This window comes from Crocuta crocuta, unplaced genomic scaffold, assembly GCF_008692635.1.
Source record: "Crocuta crocuta isolate KB4526 unplaced genomic scaffold, BGI_CrCroc_1.0 scaffold339, whole genome shotgun sequence".
Taxonomy (NCBI): domain Eukaryota; kingdom Metazoa; phylum Chordata; class Mammalia; order Carnivora; family Hyaenidae; genus Crocuta; species Crocuta crocuta.
In genome coordinates, this window is record NW_027530357.1 from 3,192,379 (window position 1) to 3,212,643 (window position 20,265).

At 41.5% G+C, this 20,265-nt stretch overlaps 1 protein-coding gene across 1 annotated transcript in view; it reads right to left on the minus strand.

The window, feature by feature from the left end:
• SRRM4 (serine/arginine repetitive matrix 4) overlaps positions 1-20,265 on the minus strand; it is a 264,517-nt gene that overhangs the window by 195,397 nt on the left and 48,855 nt on the right. The window contains 2 exon segments of the mRNA XM_077765934.1: positions 2,628-2,682; positions 2,685-2,748. Of these exon segments, the coding sequence (XP_077622060.1) occupies positions 2,628-2,682; positions 2,685-2,748 (119 nt within the window).

The window sequence follows — 20,265 nt, forward strand, 5'->3', positions numbered from 1 at the left end:
CAGGTGTCAGGCATATAAAGAAATTGTCCATATCACCCAGGCAACCTGACTACCTAGCAAGGTTTCCAAGAATTCTACAAAACAAATGTCCTTGGGATCTCCTGATACAAAGTGAAGGTTGGTGGTGCCTGGAGTCTGCTGATGAGGAGAGAGGAGAGAAAGGTTTAAGTTATTTTTGAGGTCCCACTATCTTACTATCAGAGTCCCAGTATCAGATACAACAAAGCCCCAGAGGAAATCAGCTAAGTCTGGGCCAGGTGATTAGTCCAAGAGCTATGATACGCAATGGAATTTCCTCTACTTAACAAACCTTTATCCAGCATTTAGTATGGACCAGACACCTCCCTAAACACTTTGTAAATACTCTTATTTAATGCTGGCAACAATTCCTTGAGGTAGAAATTCTTATTATCCCCATTTTACCGATAAGGAAATGGAGGCCCAAAGGAGTTAAGCAACTTGTCTCAGGTCTAGAAGCCAGACATAGAAAAGGCAGGATTTGGATCCCAGAGATCCAAAAGTCTACCTCAAGAGTCCATACTCTTTACCTCCATGCTACTGCTATGATGCTTCCAGGGCTCATGGAAGAATCAGACCTTTGCAGAAACTGAAATTGACTGAGTATCTCTGAAAATGGCATAGTTTCTCTTCCAGTTTGACTCCACTCAAAATGAGAGGGGGAAGATCCCACCTTCCGAGGTAGAGGTTGAATGCAATACTCTTTTCCCATATTCTATGTGCCCCTGGGAAACTTCTAGACTGTGAAATCTCAATATGCAAGAAAGAGAGCCACTTTATGCAGTACTGTCTCCATAGCACCTAATGCAGTGTCTGAATCAGAGAATGCCAGTAAGTCTTTGTCAGAGAAAGGGAAGGAAGGAAGTGGGGGTAGGGTTGCGGGAGAGAGGGAGGAAGGGAGAGAGGGTGAAAGAGAGGGAAAAAGGAAGAAGAAAGGAAAGAGTTATTTGGTTCTCAGTTATCCATCAGCTTATCTCCAGTAGGGGTTAGCTGAGGAGAACCTGAAGTGTTGCTCCTGGTAGGGATGTTTAGAGATACTCTCAAAATAAGCAATTTCTGCAACTGCTGTGTCTTTTGTCCCCTCTGGCTCTTTTTTCTGCAGTATATTCCCCCTGGCTTTCCAGGTCCCTTAGTTACCACTGAACAATACACACACACACACACACACGAACCATGCATAATACATACATGCACACACAAGTGCATGTGTACATTATACAACGCACACACAAGAACATGCATGCACACTCATATACATACGCACTACATGCTTGTGTGCACACACGTGTGTGCAAGCATGCACAATACATACATGCACATACAAGTGCATGTTCACATTATACACATGCACATATGTGTACATGCATGCACGTGCGCGCACACACACACACACACACACACCCCTCTACAGAATGCTGTTTGCCCAAAAAGCTAAGACACAAGATGTCATATTCTGCTATTTTTTCTTGTTTACAAAGAAAAGAGAAAGGACCCCAGAAGGGGCATCACTCTGACCTTTCTGTGTTTTTGGCAGAAGGAATGCCCAGAGCTTCAGCCTCTTCTCTGGCCAAGAGAACCTCAGCTATTAATAGCACTTAGATGCAGGTGAAATGTCACAGAATCTGAGAATGCAATAGCCCAAAGGGACCTGTTAGATCACCCTACTCAAGAATTCTGAATCTTAATTTTGGGGAATCTGTTAGTGTCCCTCCATGGCCGGACCCTTCTCATTAAACTATACTGTCTTCCTACTCTCATGTCTTTCCCTGTTACTTCCTCAGACAGGGTAGTGTAGCATTTCAGCTCAGAGTGCTAGAACTGAAGCTGGAGAGACTTTGGCTCAATTCCAGCTCATCCAATTATGAGCTGTGAAGCCTTAAGCTCATGTCTTGCTTTCTCTGAACCTCAGTTTTGCCATATATAAAATGGCAGTAAGAACAGAACTACAGCAGAATTTTTATGGAATCAATGAGATAATGCATCTAAAGCATTTAGCACAGAGTTTAGCACATAGCAAGTACCCAATAAATACTTATGATTATCTTAATTCTTCAGGCTTTGTCCACACTCCTAATAGCAGCATTGTGTTTATGATTGCACATGATTTCACTTGTTTCCAGAGTCAGGCAAAGCCCTCCCTTGTTAACCTTCATTTGGAAAGCAATTTAACTCTCTGACATTAAAAATTAAAATATAAACAGCCCAGTGCCTGATTTAATGGACAATTAAAAATTAAATTAACAGTTAGTAAGTGATGAGCTAATTTCGTTATTGTAACCACATTAGCCTCATACGTGGAGGAATATAAAAAGGGGAAACAGACCCCTTAAAATAAAAGAAAAATTGCAGGCAATAAAAGACTTAAGCTCATATATCATAGCCTTGACAGATTCATTCTTTGAAGCCACTTGCCCCAAAACTCAGTTGTCTGATATTCATGCAAAAATGTTTAGATGACAAAGTAATGAGAACTAATGATGTGGTAGAAAGACAAAGAATACTCACATAATATTATATTGTAATATATGGAGCAAACAGCTGGGTAAAGAGGCTAGGCCATCTCACCCTGTGCTGGTTGGCAGGCTAAGGAGAGACGTGGATTTCCTTACCTTGTCTTCAAGCACATGTGTCTTCCAGAAGTGCTCATTGCAGGTCTCAGGTCACACTCTCTGTAGGGATCCTGGCACTCAACTCTGACAGAAGGGAAAGGTGAAAAGCAGCCCATGTGACCTGGAGAGCCAAGAGCAGAAGATGGGTCCTGGAAGAACTGTCCCACACTCACAGTTCTCCAAAGAAGTCACAGAGCTCACCTTTTCTTCCCTCGTCCTTCTTGTCCCTTACCTATTTCTCCCTTTTCCCCCTGGGCCTTATTGCTCTCAAAATCACTTTGTCATCATTGAATTGTAATGTGCCTGTCCTTCCTGCTGGTCTATAAAGTCCATGAGTTAGAGATCGCTTCTATCTTGTTTACCATGCTATGCTATCATACAGCATAGTTTCTGGCATACAATAGGTGCTCAGCGTTTGTTGTGTTGCATTGATTTAATGTAAATGACCAAAAATTTTGTTCAATATTAGATGTTAAGGACTCATGATGCTGCCCTTTCTAGAGCCATTTGCCAGTTGAACAGGGGGATTGGAGATAACAATAGTGAATCCAAAGAGATAGCTCAAGCATGGTGTGATTCCAGGCATCAAGAAGTGGCTGGGGGCTACAGGGATAGTGTTGGGAGAGGAGGCTTCCAAGAACTCATCAAATGACAGCTTGTAGATGTCTATCTGCTCTGATTACATGCTGGTCTGGCTTCAGTGAACAGAAACTGTCTTAGAAGCAAAGAACACCACTCCGTTCTTACAACGTGTCAAGTGTCTGACAAAATACAATCTGATTCTGATAAGATGTGATCTGAATGAGGCAGCCTTCTGCCCAAAGGGTCCTCCTCTCCTCCATTTTTTTTTTTTTTTTTTAGATCCCTACTCTCATAGTCTCTGCTTTGGAGTATAGGACATGTGTTATCTTTTGGTAGCCTAGGGTTCATTCCCTGTAGCTTTAGTAACAGCTCCTTAATTTCCTTTGGGAGAATTTCTTCTCACTCATTGTGTGTAGTCTTAATGATATCTCCCATCCAAGAGTATATGACTCAAGGGTAGCAGATCAGCCCTTTCCTACTGTGACTTTGACTCTTGAGTAGAGTCATAAGGAGATAAAGTGGATGACATCACTTCTTCCAGAGTGACATATTTTCAAGGATGCTGTTCACTTCACCCCACCAAGATACCAGAGCACTCCATTCCCTTTCTGAACTGGGTTCCCCAGCCTTCTCATTGATTCTACGATCCAATAACCTTTTAATAAATTTATTTTCTGCTTAAATCAGCCCAAGTCTGTTTTAACTTCTTATAATCCAAGATCTCTAACTGGTATTTGGGGGCTGGAAAGAAAGCAGTGAGGGTAAGAGGAAGTCCTCATCTGGGCTTCCAAATTCTCTCCCAGTTACATAGGTAATTTATCACATTGATTAGCTAGCTTCTTCCAAGGAAAATAGCCTGAATGCATTCAATCCCTAGTGAATGCAAGGAGGAGAAGAAATAATAGGGTAGAATCATGAGGATGACAAGTCCTCATGATGGACTGGGTGGTGGTAAGAAGATAACAGGAGAGGTTTCCTAAGACAGCCATTTTTATTTTTGCCTATTTGCTTGGCTTCAATCTCAAGTAAATGAAAAGATCCTAATCAATTTATCTTTAGGTACAGAGACAGGAATTCTGTATAATTAATAGGACTCAAATGGCTTTCCTGATATAAGTCCTCCTTGATCCCAGTTTCTCTGTCTCACTTCCCAGTGGGTCCAGATATCGAACCATGGGATCCCTACCTTATCTCTACATAATGGCCCAACCTCACAGACTTCACAGAAGGAAAACTTCAAGGACATACATTGTGGGGACACCACATCTGAAAATATCACGGTTTTCCAATAGTCCATATGTCAGCAAACAAACTGGAGGCTTATGAAATTGGCCTTCCACCTTTAATTGCCACCAGTCATGTGCCACATTGGTAGTATTAAGTTATTTTACAGAATTGAGTATTATGCAGATTCTATAAAAGGAAGGGAAAGCAAAGAGAGGGTCACATTTGGGATGAAGTGATGAGGGATCCCTCATCACTTTTCAATGACCTCCTCCCACCTGCCAGCTAATTGGACCATGTGTGCATTTTGTGACTCAAGAACAATGGATCCAAAATATTGCCAATGACTTATGACCCCCATGGCCTGGGATGAAAAGATACATTTGGCCAATCAGACTGCTCTGAGGTGCTGAAAATTATAAAGCTGGCAAACCAAGACGTACAACATCTGAGGATGAAAAGACACCTTGAGCTACAGAAGACAAACCACCAATAAACCAAACTTTTGCATGAGCAGAAACGATGAAGTGTGAGGAAACTAGCCAACAGACAGAAAGGAGAACTGAACAGAAGATTAAAGAGAATAGAGAGAGAGAGAAAGAATTGGAGAGACTAGTTTCTAAAGCAGCCACAAGGCCTGACAGTTTTCTGGTTCTAATTACAGTTCACAGCTATCCTAACAATATATCTGTTTGTTTGTTTGTTTGTTTGTTTGAGGTAAGTTGAAGGGATCTGTATCTTGCAACTGGAAGAACCAACCTGAAACAAAGGGAATCCAGTACACAAAGACTGACATAAAGAACAAGTGAGACAATTCTACTTTTCTCTGGCCAGAAATGGATCTGTCTAAAATAGCATCCTGTGTCTGGAGCATGTTATTTCTCAGACTGTGTGCTCTATTATCCCATTTGAGCCTTATGATAACTCTGCGAGATAATAATGTTGGACACACATTCATTCAACAAACATTTGTTCAGCTCCTGCTCCATATATCACCGGCACTCTTCTGGGAGTGAATGAAGGAAGGAGAGAAAGGCCAAAGAATGATGGCCCCTGTCCTAGAGGAGGATGCCAGCTGTGGACAGAAATATCTGCATTTTAGAAATGAGGAGACAGACCAAGATAGGACATAGGTGTATTCAAGTCCACCCAGCTAGTTAGTCAAGGAGATAAGACTTCTGTTGTAACAGGATCCTGCTTCTCCCATAGCCATGACACCACCAGGGGTTGGCAGAATTTTCCTTTTTTTTTTTTTTTAATTTATTTATCTTGAGAGAGACAGAGACAGTGCAAGTAGGTGAGGGGCAAAGAGAGAATTCCAAGCAGGCTCCACGCTGCCAGCTGTGGACCCCAATGTGGTGTTAGAACCCTTGAACTATGAGATCATGACCTGAGCAGAAACCAAGAGTTGGAGGCTTAACCAACTGAGTCACCCAGGTGCCCCTGGCAGACTTTTCATTAAAGAGCCAGACAGAAAATATTTTAAACTTTGCTGGCCATTTTCAGTCTCTATCATGACTACTCAACTCTGCTATTATAGCACAAGAGCACTTTGGATACTATGCAAACAAACTAGTATGATTGTGTTCCAATAAAACTTTATTTACAAAAAAATGGTTGACTGGGTTTGGATTGTGGGTCATAGTTTGCCAACCCTAGTGAATCCCCATGGGCTTGAAGGACCCTCTCCCTCTCATAGCTATGACTAGTTATGAGTCCCAAGAGCCTTAAAGAAGACAAAGCTATGTGAGTCAAGTAACATTTAGATATTTTATTAACCTTATGATGCTTGACTGATTGGACCACAGGAGGAGACAATTTGCCATTCCTAACCTGACTTAGAAATGGATCATTTCACATAGATAATGTATTTTCTCCAAGAGCCTCTCAGCATCCCAGCTGCCCATCACCATAACAACGCATACTCTATAATGAAAAAGTAGAAGCAATAACAAATAAGGGAAGAATTCAGGCATTGACTTTTTTGGATATAAGTTTTGACATTTCAAGTTATGCTACTAACAGACTCGTCATCAGTGTCTTCAAATATTCTGAATTTCTTGGATCCACATGCTACAGGAAATGTATTTGTGTTTTCCTAAAGGCCAGTAGTCACATGTCAAGAATTTTAAATTATTTAGAGTATCTATACATACCAAGAAGAAAACTCAGTCTGTATCAAGAGAGGCAAAAATATAGAATCAGAGATGAGAGATACACTAAAAATTAACTAAGAAAAGCTAACAAAGGCCATTGTGTAAACATAGATAATTTAGCTTTATGCAAATTGCTGGTGGGTAGATAAAAAGAAAGCCGGAATTTATTTCACATTTTTCTGCCCTTCAGAAGAACGCATTCCAATCCGGTCTGAATATTAAGTCTTATTTTTGAGAATGTTATGCCTTTTCTGTCAACAGAGTCCTCTATGATTAGGGGGATGAAACACAGACCTCCGAGTTAGACACAGGTCCTCCCCACTTCTGTTGGGTCCCCAAATCATGGATGTCAGCACATAGCATCCTCATCTTCTATATAAGCCCATGCAATTCCCTGATTCTGAACTCTAGGAAGGGATGAAGGGCACAGAATGATGGTGGCTGCTTGCCCTGGATACAGCCTCCAGAAACATCCTCTGCCCTGTGGCTCCCTGAAAAAATGGGGAGGGAAGCCACCTTAAGAAGCTCAGACAAGTTCTTCTCACAATGCCCTGACTCTTGAGGAAAATGGTTTCCTGAAAGTGTTGTTGGCAATTCTCAAAACTGTTGCTGTCCAACTATAATGATGACAGTTTCAGACAATCCCTTCCCTCCTTGCTCTCGGGGCTTCTGTGGTGACGCTATAAAGGAGGGGGAGAGACTAGTGAGGTGCATCTGCCTGCAGTTATGGGTCACCTGTGGGCTGCCATTTGAAGCTCCCCAGCAGTGGTGGCTCATGAATGTTTATGAGTTCTTAATCAAGGCAAAGAGCTACTCTTCTTAAGGCTACTCTGAGCATCTTTTCAGGCTTCATGTTCATGGGACTGACCCTTTTCCTTGTTCATGTCTTGAAGATACCAAATAACAATAAAGATAATTATAGCTGACATTTATTAAGTCCTTACTATGTGTCATGTACTTAGCTAAGTGTTTTACATTCAATGGTATCACTTAATCTCCAGAGCACTTTTGAAGTAGATATAAGAAGTATCCCTGTCTTTACAGTAAGGCAGTAGATTGTGGTACTTAAAGCATGAACTCCATAGCCTGATTCCCTGAGTACAGATCCTCTACTTACTAGCTGTGTGATCCTGGGTAAGTGACTTACACTTTCTGGTTGTATTAGTCATCTATAGCTGTATAACAAATAAACCCACAACTTAGTAGCTTAAAACAAGACTCATTTATGATCTCACAGTTTTCGGCATGGCCTAGCTGAATCCTCTTATTCAGGTTCTCTCACTAGGATATAATAAAGGTGTCATCCAGGGCCCAGTTATCTCCATGCCTGACTGAGGTAGTACCTGCTTCCAAAGTTCATTCAAGCCTGGCAGGATTCAATTTCTTGCATAATGTTGGATTGTTGGTCTCAGTTGCAATATGGCAATTTGCTTCACCAAAGCCTGTAGGCTGAGAGGGAAAATGAAGCAGTCTTCTAGCAAAGTGGAAGTCTCTGTTTTTTGTGACGTAACCAGGGAAATGTCATGCCATCATCTTTGCCATATTCTACTGGTTAGGAGCAAGTGATTAATGCAATCCACTCTCAAGGAGAGGGGATAACACAAGAGTATAAATTCCAGGAGATAGGGATCAATGAAAGCTATCTTGGAAGCTGGCCTTCCATACTGGGTCTCAGTATCCTCATCTGTAAAGTGGGGATACTAGTTCTTACTTTGTAAGGTTGTTATGTATATTAGATGAGTTATTACATGTGAAAGCACTTAGATTGGAGCATGGCATACAGAAGTGTTATAAAAGTGTTTGCAATTATTACAAGAAATAAATAGGGGTGCCTGGGTGGCTCAGTCAGTTAAACTTCCGACTTCGGCTCAGGTCATGATCTCATGGTTCGTGGGTTCGAGCCCTGCCTAGGGCTCTGTGCTGACAGCTCAGAGCCTGGGGCCTGCTTTGGATTCTGTCTCATTCTGTCTCTGCCTCTCCCCCACTTGTGCTCTGCCTCTCTGTCTCTCAAAAATAAATAAATGTAAAAAAGATTTATGAAAAAAAAGAATTTTCCTTTTTAGGAATGCCTGGGTAGCTCAGTCAATTGAGCACGTGACCCTTGATTTCGGCTCAGGTCATGATCCCAGGGTTGTGGGATAGAGCCCTGCATCAGGCTCTGTGCNATCAATCTCTTTAAAAAAAAAAAAAGAAATAAATATAGCAATGAAAGTTTAAGTCACTTGCCCAAGGTCATTTAGCTACTGGGGCCAGAGCAAGGGCTGAATCCAAATTACATTCATTAATTCTCTCCTGTGTGCTTTGAGATGCAGCATTGTCCGGATGGACACAGTCCCTGTTAGCACTGGACGTCCAGTCTCAAGGATGACAGATATCCAAGTAAGAGGGGTGTATAACCTAAGTATGGCTTGTCAAGAAAAGTTTCCTTAAGGATGGGACAGAAATCTGAGATTGAAAGGATAAAAAAAGAATTTATTGGGTAAGAGGGGAAGGAATGATGCTCCAGACGCTGAAAACAGCCTTTGGGAAGACCCTGGGCAGAAAACCCATAAACTGGATAACATTATTCTCAAATCTTCCTTTCTAGTCTCTTATGCACATCTTATACTTCAAATGATAGGTCAAATACCACCTCATCCATGCAGGCATCCAATATGTTTTTTCCAATATTTGGAAATATTCCAACTATTCTCCTAAAGCATTTATATCCATCTTGGAAGGAACTGTGACGCTGTTCTGCTTTGTCCAATAAGTTTGCCTCTAGGGCTCCTTTCTGCTTCTCCACTTGCCTGGAAACTCTGAGGGTAAGGTCCATGGACCTCTCATCTCCTCCTCTCTGGCGGATGTTCACTGTCCAACTTTGGGACCAGGAGACAGAGGTGGAAAAGGGTTTTATGCTGCACACTGCTGCACCTTTGGATTTTGTAACATATGCAGATATTACTTATTAAAAAAGAAGAAACTAAAATTAGTAATAAGGGCAGGGAATGTTGCACAGTTAGGAAAGCATACACTTGAGAATCAGACATGTATACCTGTGCCTAGAGATTCTAGCTGTGTGGTTCTGGGTAGGTGTCTTAACCTCTTAGAGCTTGTTGTTATTGTTGTTCTTGTTTTCTATAAAATGGGATTATACCACCCACTTTGAAGTATTGTGATACTGTATGTGATGTGATGTGTATCACACATGTTGATGTGATACTGTATGTGGAATATCTACCACACAATGGGAACTATGATCTCAATAATGCAACCAGTGAAGTTATAATCTTTCTTTTATCCTGCTGGGATTTTAGATGGTTTAGGTCAGATTTTCCCTCCTCTACCTGCTAGTGGTATGGGGATTTTCCAGTTCTGGGTTGTTAAGCATTTGTCTTAGGTGAATAAGAGAGACAGAGATGTAATAAATAGAACTCAGGCAGCCCCCTACAGTGTTTTTCATGGAGCTCAGCAAAAATGAAGCCACACAGGGCAAAGGCTGCATTCAGGAAGCCAGGATGCCTTCCTCATGTAAGTTCTCATGTTGGGAAAGGAATCTGAGAAAACCAAGGGTTTGCAGCGGACCAAACTTGAGTGCCAACAAAACCCATATGAAACAGTAGATTTCCCTATAGACTAAGACTCCCAAGGACTGGGCTACATCTTTTCATCCTTGTATCTCAAAAGCTACCACTAAGTGGACATCTTTTTCTTTTTTTTTTAAGTTTATTTATTTTGAGAGAGAGAGAGTGTATGTGTGAGTGGGGAAGGGGCAGAGAGAGAGAGGGTGAGAGATCTCAATCTCACCAATTGTGAGATCATGACCTGAGCCAAAATGAAGAGTCCACTGAGCCACCTAGGTGTCCCTAAGTGGACATCTTGTAAATAGTTATCAAATTACCGATCCAGCCAGCCAGCTATTTACCCAGCCCTCCAATTTCTCATGAGCTCTGAAATTCTTCAACTGTTCACCCACACTGAATTCCTCAGTTATTGGCTCAAAGTTGGGGCCCCCCCCAACAACACAGATACAACATATGTGGGTTTTTTCATAGATCTGTTCTTCAAAGGAGGGTTTTTAGATGAGAGGCAGCTGTACACAGTGGTCAGAAATCCAGATACTGAAGAAAGACATCTCAATGTCAAATCATAGCTGTGCCACTTTCTATCTCTGTGATTTTGGCCATGTCACTTTACCTCTCTGGATCTTCATTTATCCAAGTGGACAAAGGAATCATAACAAAGAGCTAATATATATTGGGTATGCACCATATGCCATGTGCTGATTGAACACTTTACATAGATTTATTATTAATGGTATCTACTTCATACAATTGATATGCAGATTATCTCAGTGCTCAGTATAGAGACCAGTACACAATCATGGTTCAATAAATGCTACTTATAGCTGTTATTATTCTCCGATTGGGGCTTGAAGGATTAACTTCTCCTTCTTGGCCCACCACCAGCCTGACACCTAAGGCAACTTCACAGCCACTGCCATCTACCCCAAATAGATGGATGATCTTTCCAGTAGAGAGTAAAAGCTCAACTACAAATCACGGGCATTGGTGTTCTGCATTTGTGATGATACTGACATCCACATTCTTAGCAACAGGTGTTCTTACAGTAATACTAAATACATTTGCAAAAATTCCTTCTGGTCTAATGTGAGATAAACACTGACTGTCATCCCTTCCAGCAGTGTCTGCTGCCCTTAGGGATTCGCATGTTAAAACACTCGCACAAAATCTGTATCCTCCCTCAAGAGGAGCTTTTGCTACAATAGCTGTTTTTGATAGCACAGTTGAATAGCATTTTCCTTTGCTTATAAACATGCCTGCCTCTGGCACATGCCAGAAAAATAACTGGAGGCAGAAGCCCCTCTCTCCACTTTGGAGCCCCCTCACATCAGGTACCATCCGGCCTTGACGACGAACCCCACACCTGCTAAATTGCTCCTAACCCTTCTCATCTCCTATTGTGCATTACCACCTCTGCTACATTGCAGCATTAATTTGATTTATGGCCCACACACCCCACCTGAGGCCCGAGAAGATGGCTCCCCTCCGATCGCTTCCATCAGCAGCATAAGTGGAAAGTAATAAAAACCCATACGTGGCTCAGACTTTCAATTTCAATTGGAAATTGAAACTGTGCAATATGATTAAAGTTTAATCTGCATCATCAATAAACATGTGTGCTAAAGCAATGAGGGCTGCTTTACCTCCTGGTCACAGGCATGGATTTGATGAGAGTGTGTTTGCTGTCTCTTGTCTAAACGATGTGTTTACTGGGGTGGGGGTTGCACACACCAATATACATGCATGAGCATGAAGAGAGTTGACATAGTTGTAAAAAATATGAAAATAATCATATGGACCTGATGGTAGAAAAAGGCTGCTTGTCCTCAGATGAAACTGGATTGAATCAATAGTTCTATAAGGATTTTCTCAGATGCAGTGTTTTCTTTAGGGAGTACTAATATCCATGTATTCATTCATTCATTCGTTCATTCATTCATTCAAAGTACTTATTGAGTACCTATGGTGTGTCAGACCCTGTGCTGGATCCTGGGGTCATAAAGATGAGAGAAAGGGGGAGAAGAGACACCATTTCAGCTGTCATGGAGCTTACAGAATGGTAGAGCAGAATGTCAGTCAAAAATTAAACAATTAAACATAAAATTGCCCCGATATTAAATGCCCATATTAAAGAAGCTTATAATGTTCTGAGTGTTGTAAAGCAGGAGGTGTGTCCTATTCTGTGAGGTCAGCGAGAGCTTCCAAGAGGTAGCGATGATTGAACTAAGGATTAAAGAGTGAGTCATGTGGGTTCACTAGGCTGGGGGTAGACAGAGGGTTTGGGAGCTGGGACAGACAGAATAATGATCCAGCCACAGGAGGCCATATATGCAAAGTCTGGGAGGAAAAGGAAGCATGGCAGATCTGAAGAAGGATTGGAATAAGGCATAGCACCTAGAGCAAAGAGAGGAGGAGATTCAAGATGAGCCTGGAGACTTGTGCAGAGAAGTCACACAGAACTTTGTAGGATGTGGCAAAGGACCTAGAATTCTTGTTCTGTGTGCATTAGGAAGCTATCAGAGGATTTAAGAAGGGAGGTTATGAGATCCATTTAAAAGGCTGATGTACAGAGAAGGGAATGGGGGAAGCAAGAGTGGATTGGCTGAGACCAAGGAGGGGGCCGTGTCCATGGTCTAGGGGAGAGGGAAAGACAACCTGGACTCAGTGACGACCATGGAGGTGCAAAGCAGAAACACCTTCTACAGGGTAGAAGTCAATGCCTGCCCTTCAAACACATAATAATTTGGCTAATCTCATCTCCAGTCTCATAGCCTTGCTCAATGTCTCCATCATCTCCACTACCATTTCCAGTCTCCAAGAAGGCAAGTCCTTCAATATACACTTAGGCTACTCTGGCTTCCACTTCCAAACTTACCTGCATCTTTGCCCGATCCTTACCTATGTCTGATCCTCCAGTGGGTAAAAGATAGATCATGTTTGTTTCATCCTCAGACCTCCATACACATTGTTGCTTCTTCTGTCCCCATCCGCTTTACCCAGCTAACTTATACTCAATTTACATATCTCTGCTCAGAGGTTTTTCTTTGGGAATTCTTCTGAGACCATCTCTAAACAACTGGCTAGGAGACCATGTATCACAACACCCTCAACTGTCTGCTTAGTTGGATCTTGGCAACCAGTAGACTGGAAGAACGTTGAAGACAAGGCCAGGATTTATTTCCTACTACACCCTCCAGGACCCTGTACAATGGCTGGCACACAAGAAGAGTGCGATAAATATGTGTCAGATGATGAAGAGCTCTCCCTTCTTTCTAATGCCAACACCCCCTCTCATGCTGTCGATCCCAACTCTTGCTACTTCGGCAAGACCCTGTTTATCAATTGTCTCTTCTCTCATACATTTCAAGCTCATTCTCTTAACTAGATCCTTGCTCACAAGAAATCCCTTATCCTAAGGAGCACCCTCATTCAACCCTAGCTTCTCCCAAGGGTAGAAGCATCCCCTAAGCTTCTACTGTTCAGTTAAACTTACATAAAATATAGTCTATACACTCTATTTTCACACCTTATTTCCTTTACTACCTGGCATCCAGTCCTACAGTTCCACCGAGATAGCTCTAGAGAGCCCTGGAGACCTCTCAATGCCAAGTTCAGTGGTCACTGTTCAGTTTTTGTTCTACTTGATGCCTCAGTAACATTTGATGCTATTGACTACCTGCCTCCTGCTTGAAGCTCTCCTATCCCTTATTTTTTTACAGTAATATTTCCTGGCTCTTCACTTACATCATTGGGTGTTATTTTTCATTTATTACCTTGTAATGAGTTTTCAGGGGTTTTCCTGCCATTTCACAGATGAACAAACTAAAATTATAATAAGCCATGTGATCATGAGTATGTTTTTCTCAAAAGTCTTCATCTGTTGGAAATAGTCACTAAAGTACTTTTGAGTGAAATAATACCATATTTTGAAATGCTTTAAAATATTACAGATGTTGTCAAATATTATTAGTGTTATAATTAAAAAGAAATTTATCCAAAGTACATAAAACTGGTGATTTGAAGGAGCACATGCACCCCAATGTTTATAGCAGCACTACCAACAATAGCCAAATTATGGAAAGAGTCCAAATGTCCATCAACTGATGAATGGATAAAGAATATAATAGAATATTACTTGGCAATCAAAAAGAATGAAACCTTGCCATTTGTAACAATGTGGATGTAACAATGTGTGTTATGCTAGGCAAAATAAATCAGTCACAGAAAGACAAATATATTATTTCATTCATATGTGGAACTTAAGAAACACATCAGATGAACACAGAGGAAGAGAAGGAAAATAAGATAAAAACAGAGAGGGAGGCAGACCATAAGAGACTCTTAAATACAGAGAACAAACTTACGGTTGCTAGAAGGGAGGTGGGTTGGGGGATGTGCCCAATGTGTGATGAGCATTAAGGAGGGTACTTGTTGGGATGAGCACTGAGTGTTATATGTAAGTGATGAATCCCTAACTGCTACTCCTGAAACCAATACTACACTGTATGTTAACTAACTTAGATTTACAGAGGAAAGAAAGAAAGAGAAAGAAAAAAGTTATATGATTCCCCACCATGATTCTATCTTATGAAGATTCCTTGAGAGTCCTAAAACCAATGGTCCTTCTAACCACAAAGATCAACATACCTGAGGTGATCCAGGTGAGGTCTTGGTCTGAGCAAGGGCTCATAGTGTTCTGCTTTATACATAGGAGACAAGGGACCATGATGTGTATTCTATGATGGGGGAAGCATGTACCATGGAAATATTTTCAGGAGACCCGTGTTCTAGGTTTGACTCTGCCAGGATCCACATATGGGACCTTGAATGGCATATTTATCCATGCTAAGGAGTGAGTCTCTCCATATATGTAAATATACTTTAGAAAATTACACTTTTCCAAGGGAAACCAATTTTGGATCTCTCAAAGCTTAGAAATTATAACTATCAAGAAATTTGAAATGTTTTGTTATTTGTAAAGAAAGGCAGTATGGTGTCACAGTGAACACCAAGAGTAAGTCAGTCGCCTGCTCCATGACTTACTAGCTAGGTGAACTTTGACAAGCCACTGGGGGCTTCAGGGTCAATTTCTATATATACCAAAATGGGAGAGCAATTCCTTATCCTGCAGGGTTATGCAGAATATTAAAATGTAGAACACCTGGAACACAGTAGACAGCTCCAAATTCTTACTGGGGTCTGGTGGACAAATGGGACACAGGGAGCAGGACTGGTCCTCCAGGAGAACCTTAGATTGGTCCCTCTCCCCATTTTCTGTGCATCTCACTCACTCAGAATGATTTGCAGTTGGAGGCAAATTCAGTCCTGGGACCAGAGATCTGAGACTGGTGATAAAACCGTCAGCCAAGATTTGCTACATCTTTTTTTCCGCCCCCTAGTCTCCCATTAAAAATGATTTGTCGTTAGGGCGAAACATGGGAAAACAAACGTGATTAAAATTTTCCCATATTAAATACCTGCATGGCAATGGCAGCCCGAGCTGAGCTCTCTGGAAAGGCTGATTCATCCATCTGGAGGGGGCATGAGCAGCTGGCAGAGTCAGGAGGCAGAGCAAGAGTCTGGGTTTGTTTCTCTGCTGCCTCATACACATCCCCACATCTTCCTTCCATCTGGTTGACTTCAATCCCATTGACTTGTCAAACACAGGTATAGCTACTTGCGTTGTAAGTGCCCCTGGGCACATGCTAGAAGCCAGTGAAAATCCAAACTAGAGAAATTGCCTTCATCCTAGGCTTCAGTGAAGACTCACAAATAATTTACCAAGGGAAACTAAACACACACACATGCACGCATGCGCGCACGCACGCACACACACACACACACACACACACACACACACACACAGAGATAGCTAATCAAGGATTACATGTGTCTGAAATAGGGGTGGGCATCATCACAGCACTGAGAAGGTGGGAAAGGGAAGAACAGAGGATGTGCTCTACTCTCCTACTCTGCCTTCTCAGAGGTACAAAAAAAATCTCTTGTAACTTTCAGAAATGTGAAAGATCTGTCAAAAATCCATGAGGTCAGCTATATAGGTTACAAAACTCACTTCACAGCTTTTACATCTCTCAAAAACCTTTTGCTTCCTTAAGGTCTCTGTGTGGTAGATCAATTGCAAAATCATCCACAATTTTTCATCCCTCTCTTTATCCATGCCCCTTGCAATATGACTTTGCAACGCCTGTCATCGAGAGGCAGAGATTCTTCCCAATCCTTGATACAGAATGGTCTTGTGACTTGCTTTGGCTAATTGAATGCAGTGGAAGTGAGTGTGTGCTGGTTCTGAGGTTAAGGCTCAAGACATCTTGTACACTTCACTTTCTTGTAACAGGTTTAGGCTACTCTACTGGTTGATGAAAGATACATGGCCCAGGTACCATCCATCAGTTACTCAATCCAATAACCAGCTAACTTCTAGATGTGAATTAAGCTCTACAGACTAGTCAGCCTACAGCCAACTACCATCTAACCAGACATTCATGAATAAGCCCAGCTGAGATCAGCCTATCTTGTCCCAGATCAGTAGAATGGCCCAGGTGACCCACAGACTAGCAAAAATTAATATTTTTCATTTGAAGTCACTGACCTTTGAGGTGCTTTGTTATGCATAAAACTAATTGATATGAAGTCCTTATGTGGGGTGACATACCATGACCATCCTCATAACACATGTCTCCTCTGATTGCCCCATAAATAACCTGAATCATGCCCCAAAATTGAAAGGAGTGTTATTGTTGTTGTTGCAGAATATGGTGAGATCCTTGGTTAATGTGAAAAGCCCATCCCAAGGGCTCAGACAACAGCAATTACTCCACTTCTTCCTTTTTTTTTTTTTTTTTTTTTTAAAGAGATGGAACTGTATTGAATGCTGAGGAGAGGCTGTCTGGCAGCAATTTCTTCTTGAAGATGCCAAAGTGTTCAGTCACTCAAGGGCCAGTGGAGAGATAAGCCCTTGTACTACCAAAGCCAACTGAACATGAGGCACAGGGCTCCTGCGCAGTCAAGGCACAATTTACCGAACTGGTTTCTTCACATGGTGGTTGTAATAGGGTTGGTTAATAAGAAATTTGGGGTAATAAGAGAAAGAATCAAAAGTCATGAAACATTTAGTCATGTTGACCATACTCATAGAGCTTTCCCTTTTCTCACTTGATCACCAAATAGGGGAAGGATTGATCTGGACTAGCTAGGCCAAAGTTGGTAAGTTGCCCTTCCACCCATACTTTCTTCTGTTCATGAAATTGGAGAGAAGATATTACTGCCTCTCTCTTGGGGAGGGACATTTCCCTCATGTCTTTGGAATCTAAGGGAGAACCAAAGTGAGAGCCAGAGAAAGGCTCTCTCTGCTTGCCTAAGCCAGGGAAGGATATTATCCACATGGGATCCAGCACATAAGAGTATAAATGGTGGTTTGAGGATCCACATGGTCTCCTAATAGCTTACATGCTCTTTAATATACCATTTATACCTCCTCCAACTCAAAGGCCTTTTCAGGGAATGTCTCTCCCAGAGGACAGACATGACTGGCAATCCAGGGAAGGATAAAGGAGGGAGTGAATAAGAGGTTCTTGGACAAAAAGAAACTCAAGTATAATAGGTTACTGATGACATGATGCTGATGATGGTAAAGATGGAAAGGGCATCAGTGATGTAGAAGGCTTGGAGTTGGAGATAAAACTGCATCTTCTAGTATTCCCACAGAAACAGTGGGATCTAACAAGAGTGTCCAAGATAGGACTGTCTTTGATATGAAGGCATCAGTCATAAACTGATCACAAAATGGGAATTTGAACACATGAGAAATGTGTTCCCTAAATAGAAATCTTTCCTCTTCAAATCTTTCTCTATCCTTCAACTCTTAACATTGTCAGAATTATGAATAAAAGGGCATTTCTCCATCTTCTGGCCCCTGCTTACCCCTACAACCCCATTTCCTAACACTCCTCTTCTTGCACCTTAGCTTCTAGCCATTATTCCACCTTGGGGAATACTGGGTTAATTCTGATCTGTAGGTTTGTACAGATACATTGTCTCTATCTTGAACCTTCTTGTCCCTTTTGTCTTCCTAGATAACTCCTACTTGTTTCAACATCCTTCATGTCTCAGCTGAGATGACCTCTTCTCCTAGAACTTGTGTCAGTTCTTGGACAGGTGTATTTCAGCAGGTGGAGAATTCCTGGGCATTTTGTATGCATCATTGCTTCCTTCCCTTGAAGATACAGAGCTGGATAAATTGCCACTTGGGGAATCATAGTATTATAAAGCTTGGGCCATTCCATGTCCATGAGATAATTTCTATGAGTTACAACAAGGGAAGAAACAAAACCATGAACTTTAAATTCATCTTGTTTTAAATCGTAAAAAAAATTCTGCATGCTTGCTAGTATTTCTATCACAGTATATAAGAAGCCTGCCCCTCAGTGCCCAAATATAAATAAAAAATCACAATTGGATGTCATCACTGTCAATCACCCTGGGTACATAGTGGAGGGCAGGTCAATTTTCATAGGGAAGGAACAGTAAAGTAATGACCAGGCGGTGGTCAAGGACAAATCTTGTTCTGTCCTACTTTCCTAAGACTGATACAGGAAAGAGGAGATCTCCATCTTTCTAACTGCTTTCATTTCAGTTAGACCCTTGAAATCATTTAAGGAAGGGCCTCATGAGCAGAGAGTTGAAAAACCAATGGGGTAATATCCATTACCAATGGGGTAACATTATTTCTTAATGGTACCTTGAGTAGACAATGAAAGGGTTTCTTGGGGGGAAAAACTGTACTGATTGATTTCTGCTTCTTGGAGTTCTGAAGCTTTCCCTAACTGCTTAATAAAAAGAAGCAATTAATGATTGCATAACTGGTAAGAAGACAAGCATCCAACCTGTTGAGTAAGATTACTCACAGAATAGAATTTTGTCTAATTCTGTTAATAATAGGTTTGGGGTTCCTGCTGTATCCCCCACAGACCTTGTGGAGGCTAGAGGCAGACCCTCTTCCATGGTCTGTTTCTATTCCCTCTCCCCATTACCAGACTATGAGATCTTTGAGGGCATGTGCTATGTCTTGTTAGTATCAATGTTTCCTGTTCCTCAGAACTTATGGGAATATTAACCTATGAGTCAGGCCCACACTCATGGGTCAGTTCAGTATTCTTTTAGCTTCCACAGAGCTACAACAAGGGAAGAGGATCTGACCACAAGAGAGGATCTGACCACTAGTTTGGTTCAGACCAACATCCTCAAATCAATTACCAGCGTTGGTCTCACCAATTCAATTGACTGAAGAAAACAGCCCTTGAATCTATCACGTTTTGTATTTTCTGGTGAGCAAATTACCCAACCAGCAGTTCACCTGCGTTAGGTATCCAAGAACAGAATGGGCCTCCAATTTCAGTCACGTAACTTACTTAGGAAAGTTACTTACCCTTTGCGTTTCAGTTTTTTCAACTATAACATGGGGATAATAATAGTACCTCCACTACAGAGTAGTTGTAAGGAATTACAGAGAAAATTAAACATATATAGTCTTTGAGGTACATGGTAGACTTATGTGAATGTTTGCTATGATAATAATGATAATGATCACATTGAAGATGACACTGTCAATGATACAAAGGTACTTCACCTGTTCCATTCTTGGACAGTGTTAACTGTTTAGGAAATAGTCCAAACAAATGAAGAATAGATATGGAACCAGTATATATATCCAGTCCCCAATAGTGGCTTAAACATAATTAGCATCCTTTGGGCAGGATGACAGGGTGTTTCTGTTCCCTTGTTTATGTTCCTTCCCTCTTGTCTTTTAGTATTTTTATCAGCTGGCAATTTGCTATTCACAAACATTTCCTATTGACAGGAAAGTCAGAGAAAGTGCAATCTTACAGCTCAGATATTAGTTCAGTTGTTCCGAGTCTTGGTGGTGTGATTGATGGGAGTTTTATTGCAAATGTAAAAATCTGCATTCCTTTCTTCCTGTTTTGGCACATCAATGTTTTGGTCTTGCACAACATGTCCTGGAGCACTGAAGATAATAGAGCTCTAATGTGCTTGATGGCTCTGCATCAAAGCTGGTCAATGCACCAGTGGCATCAA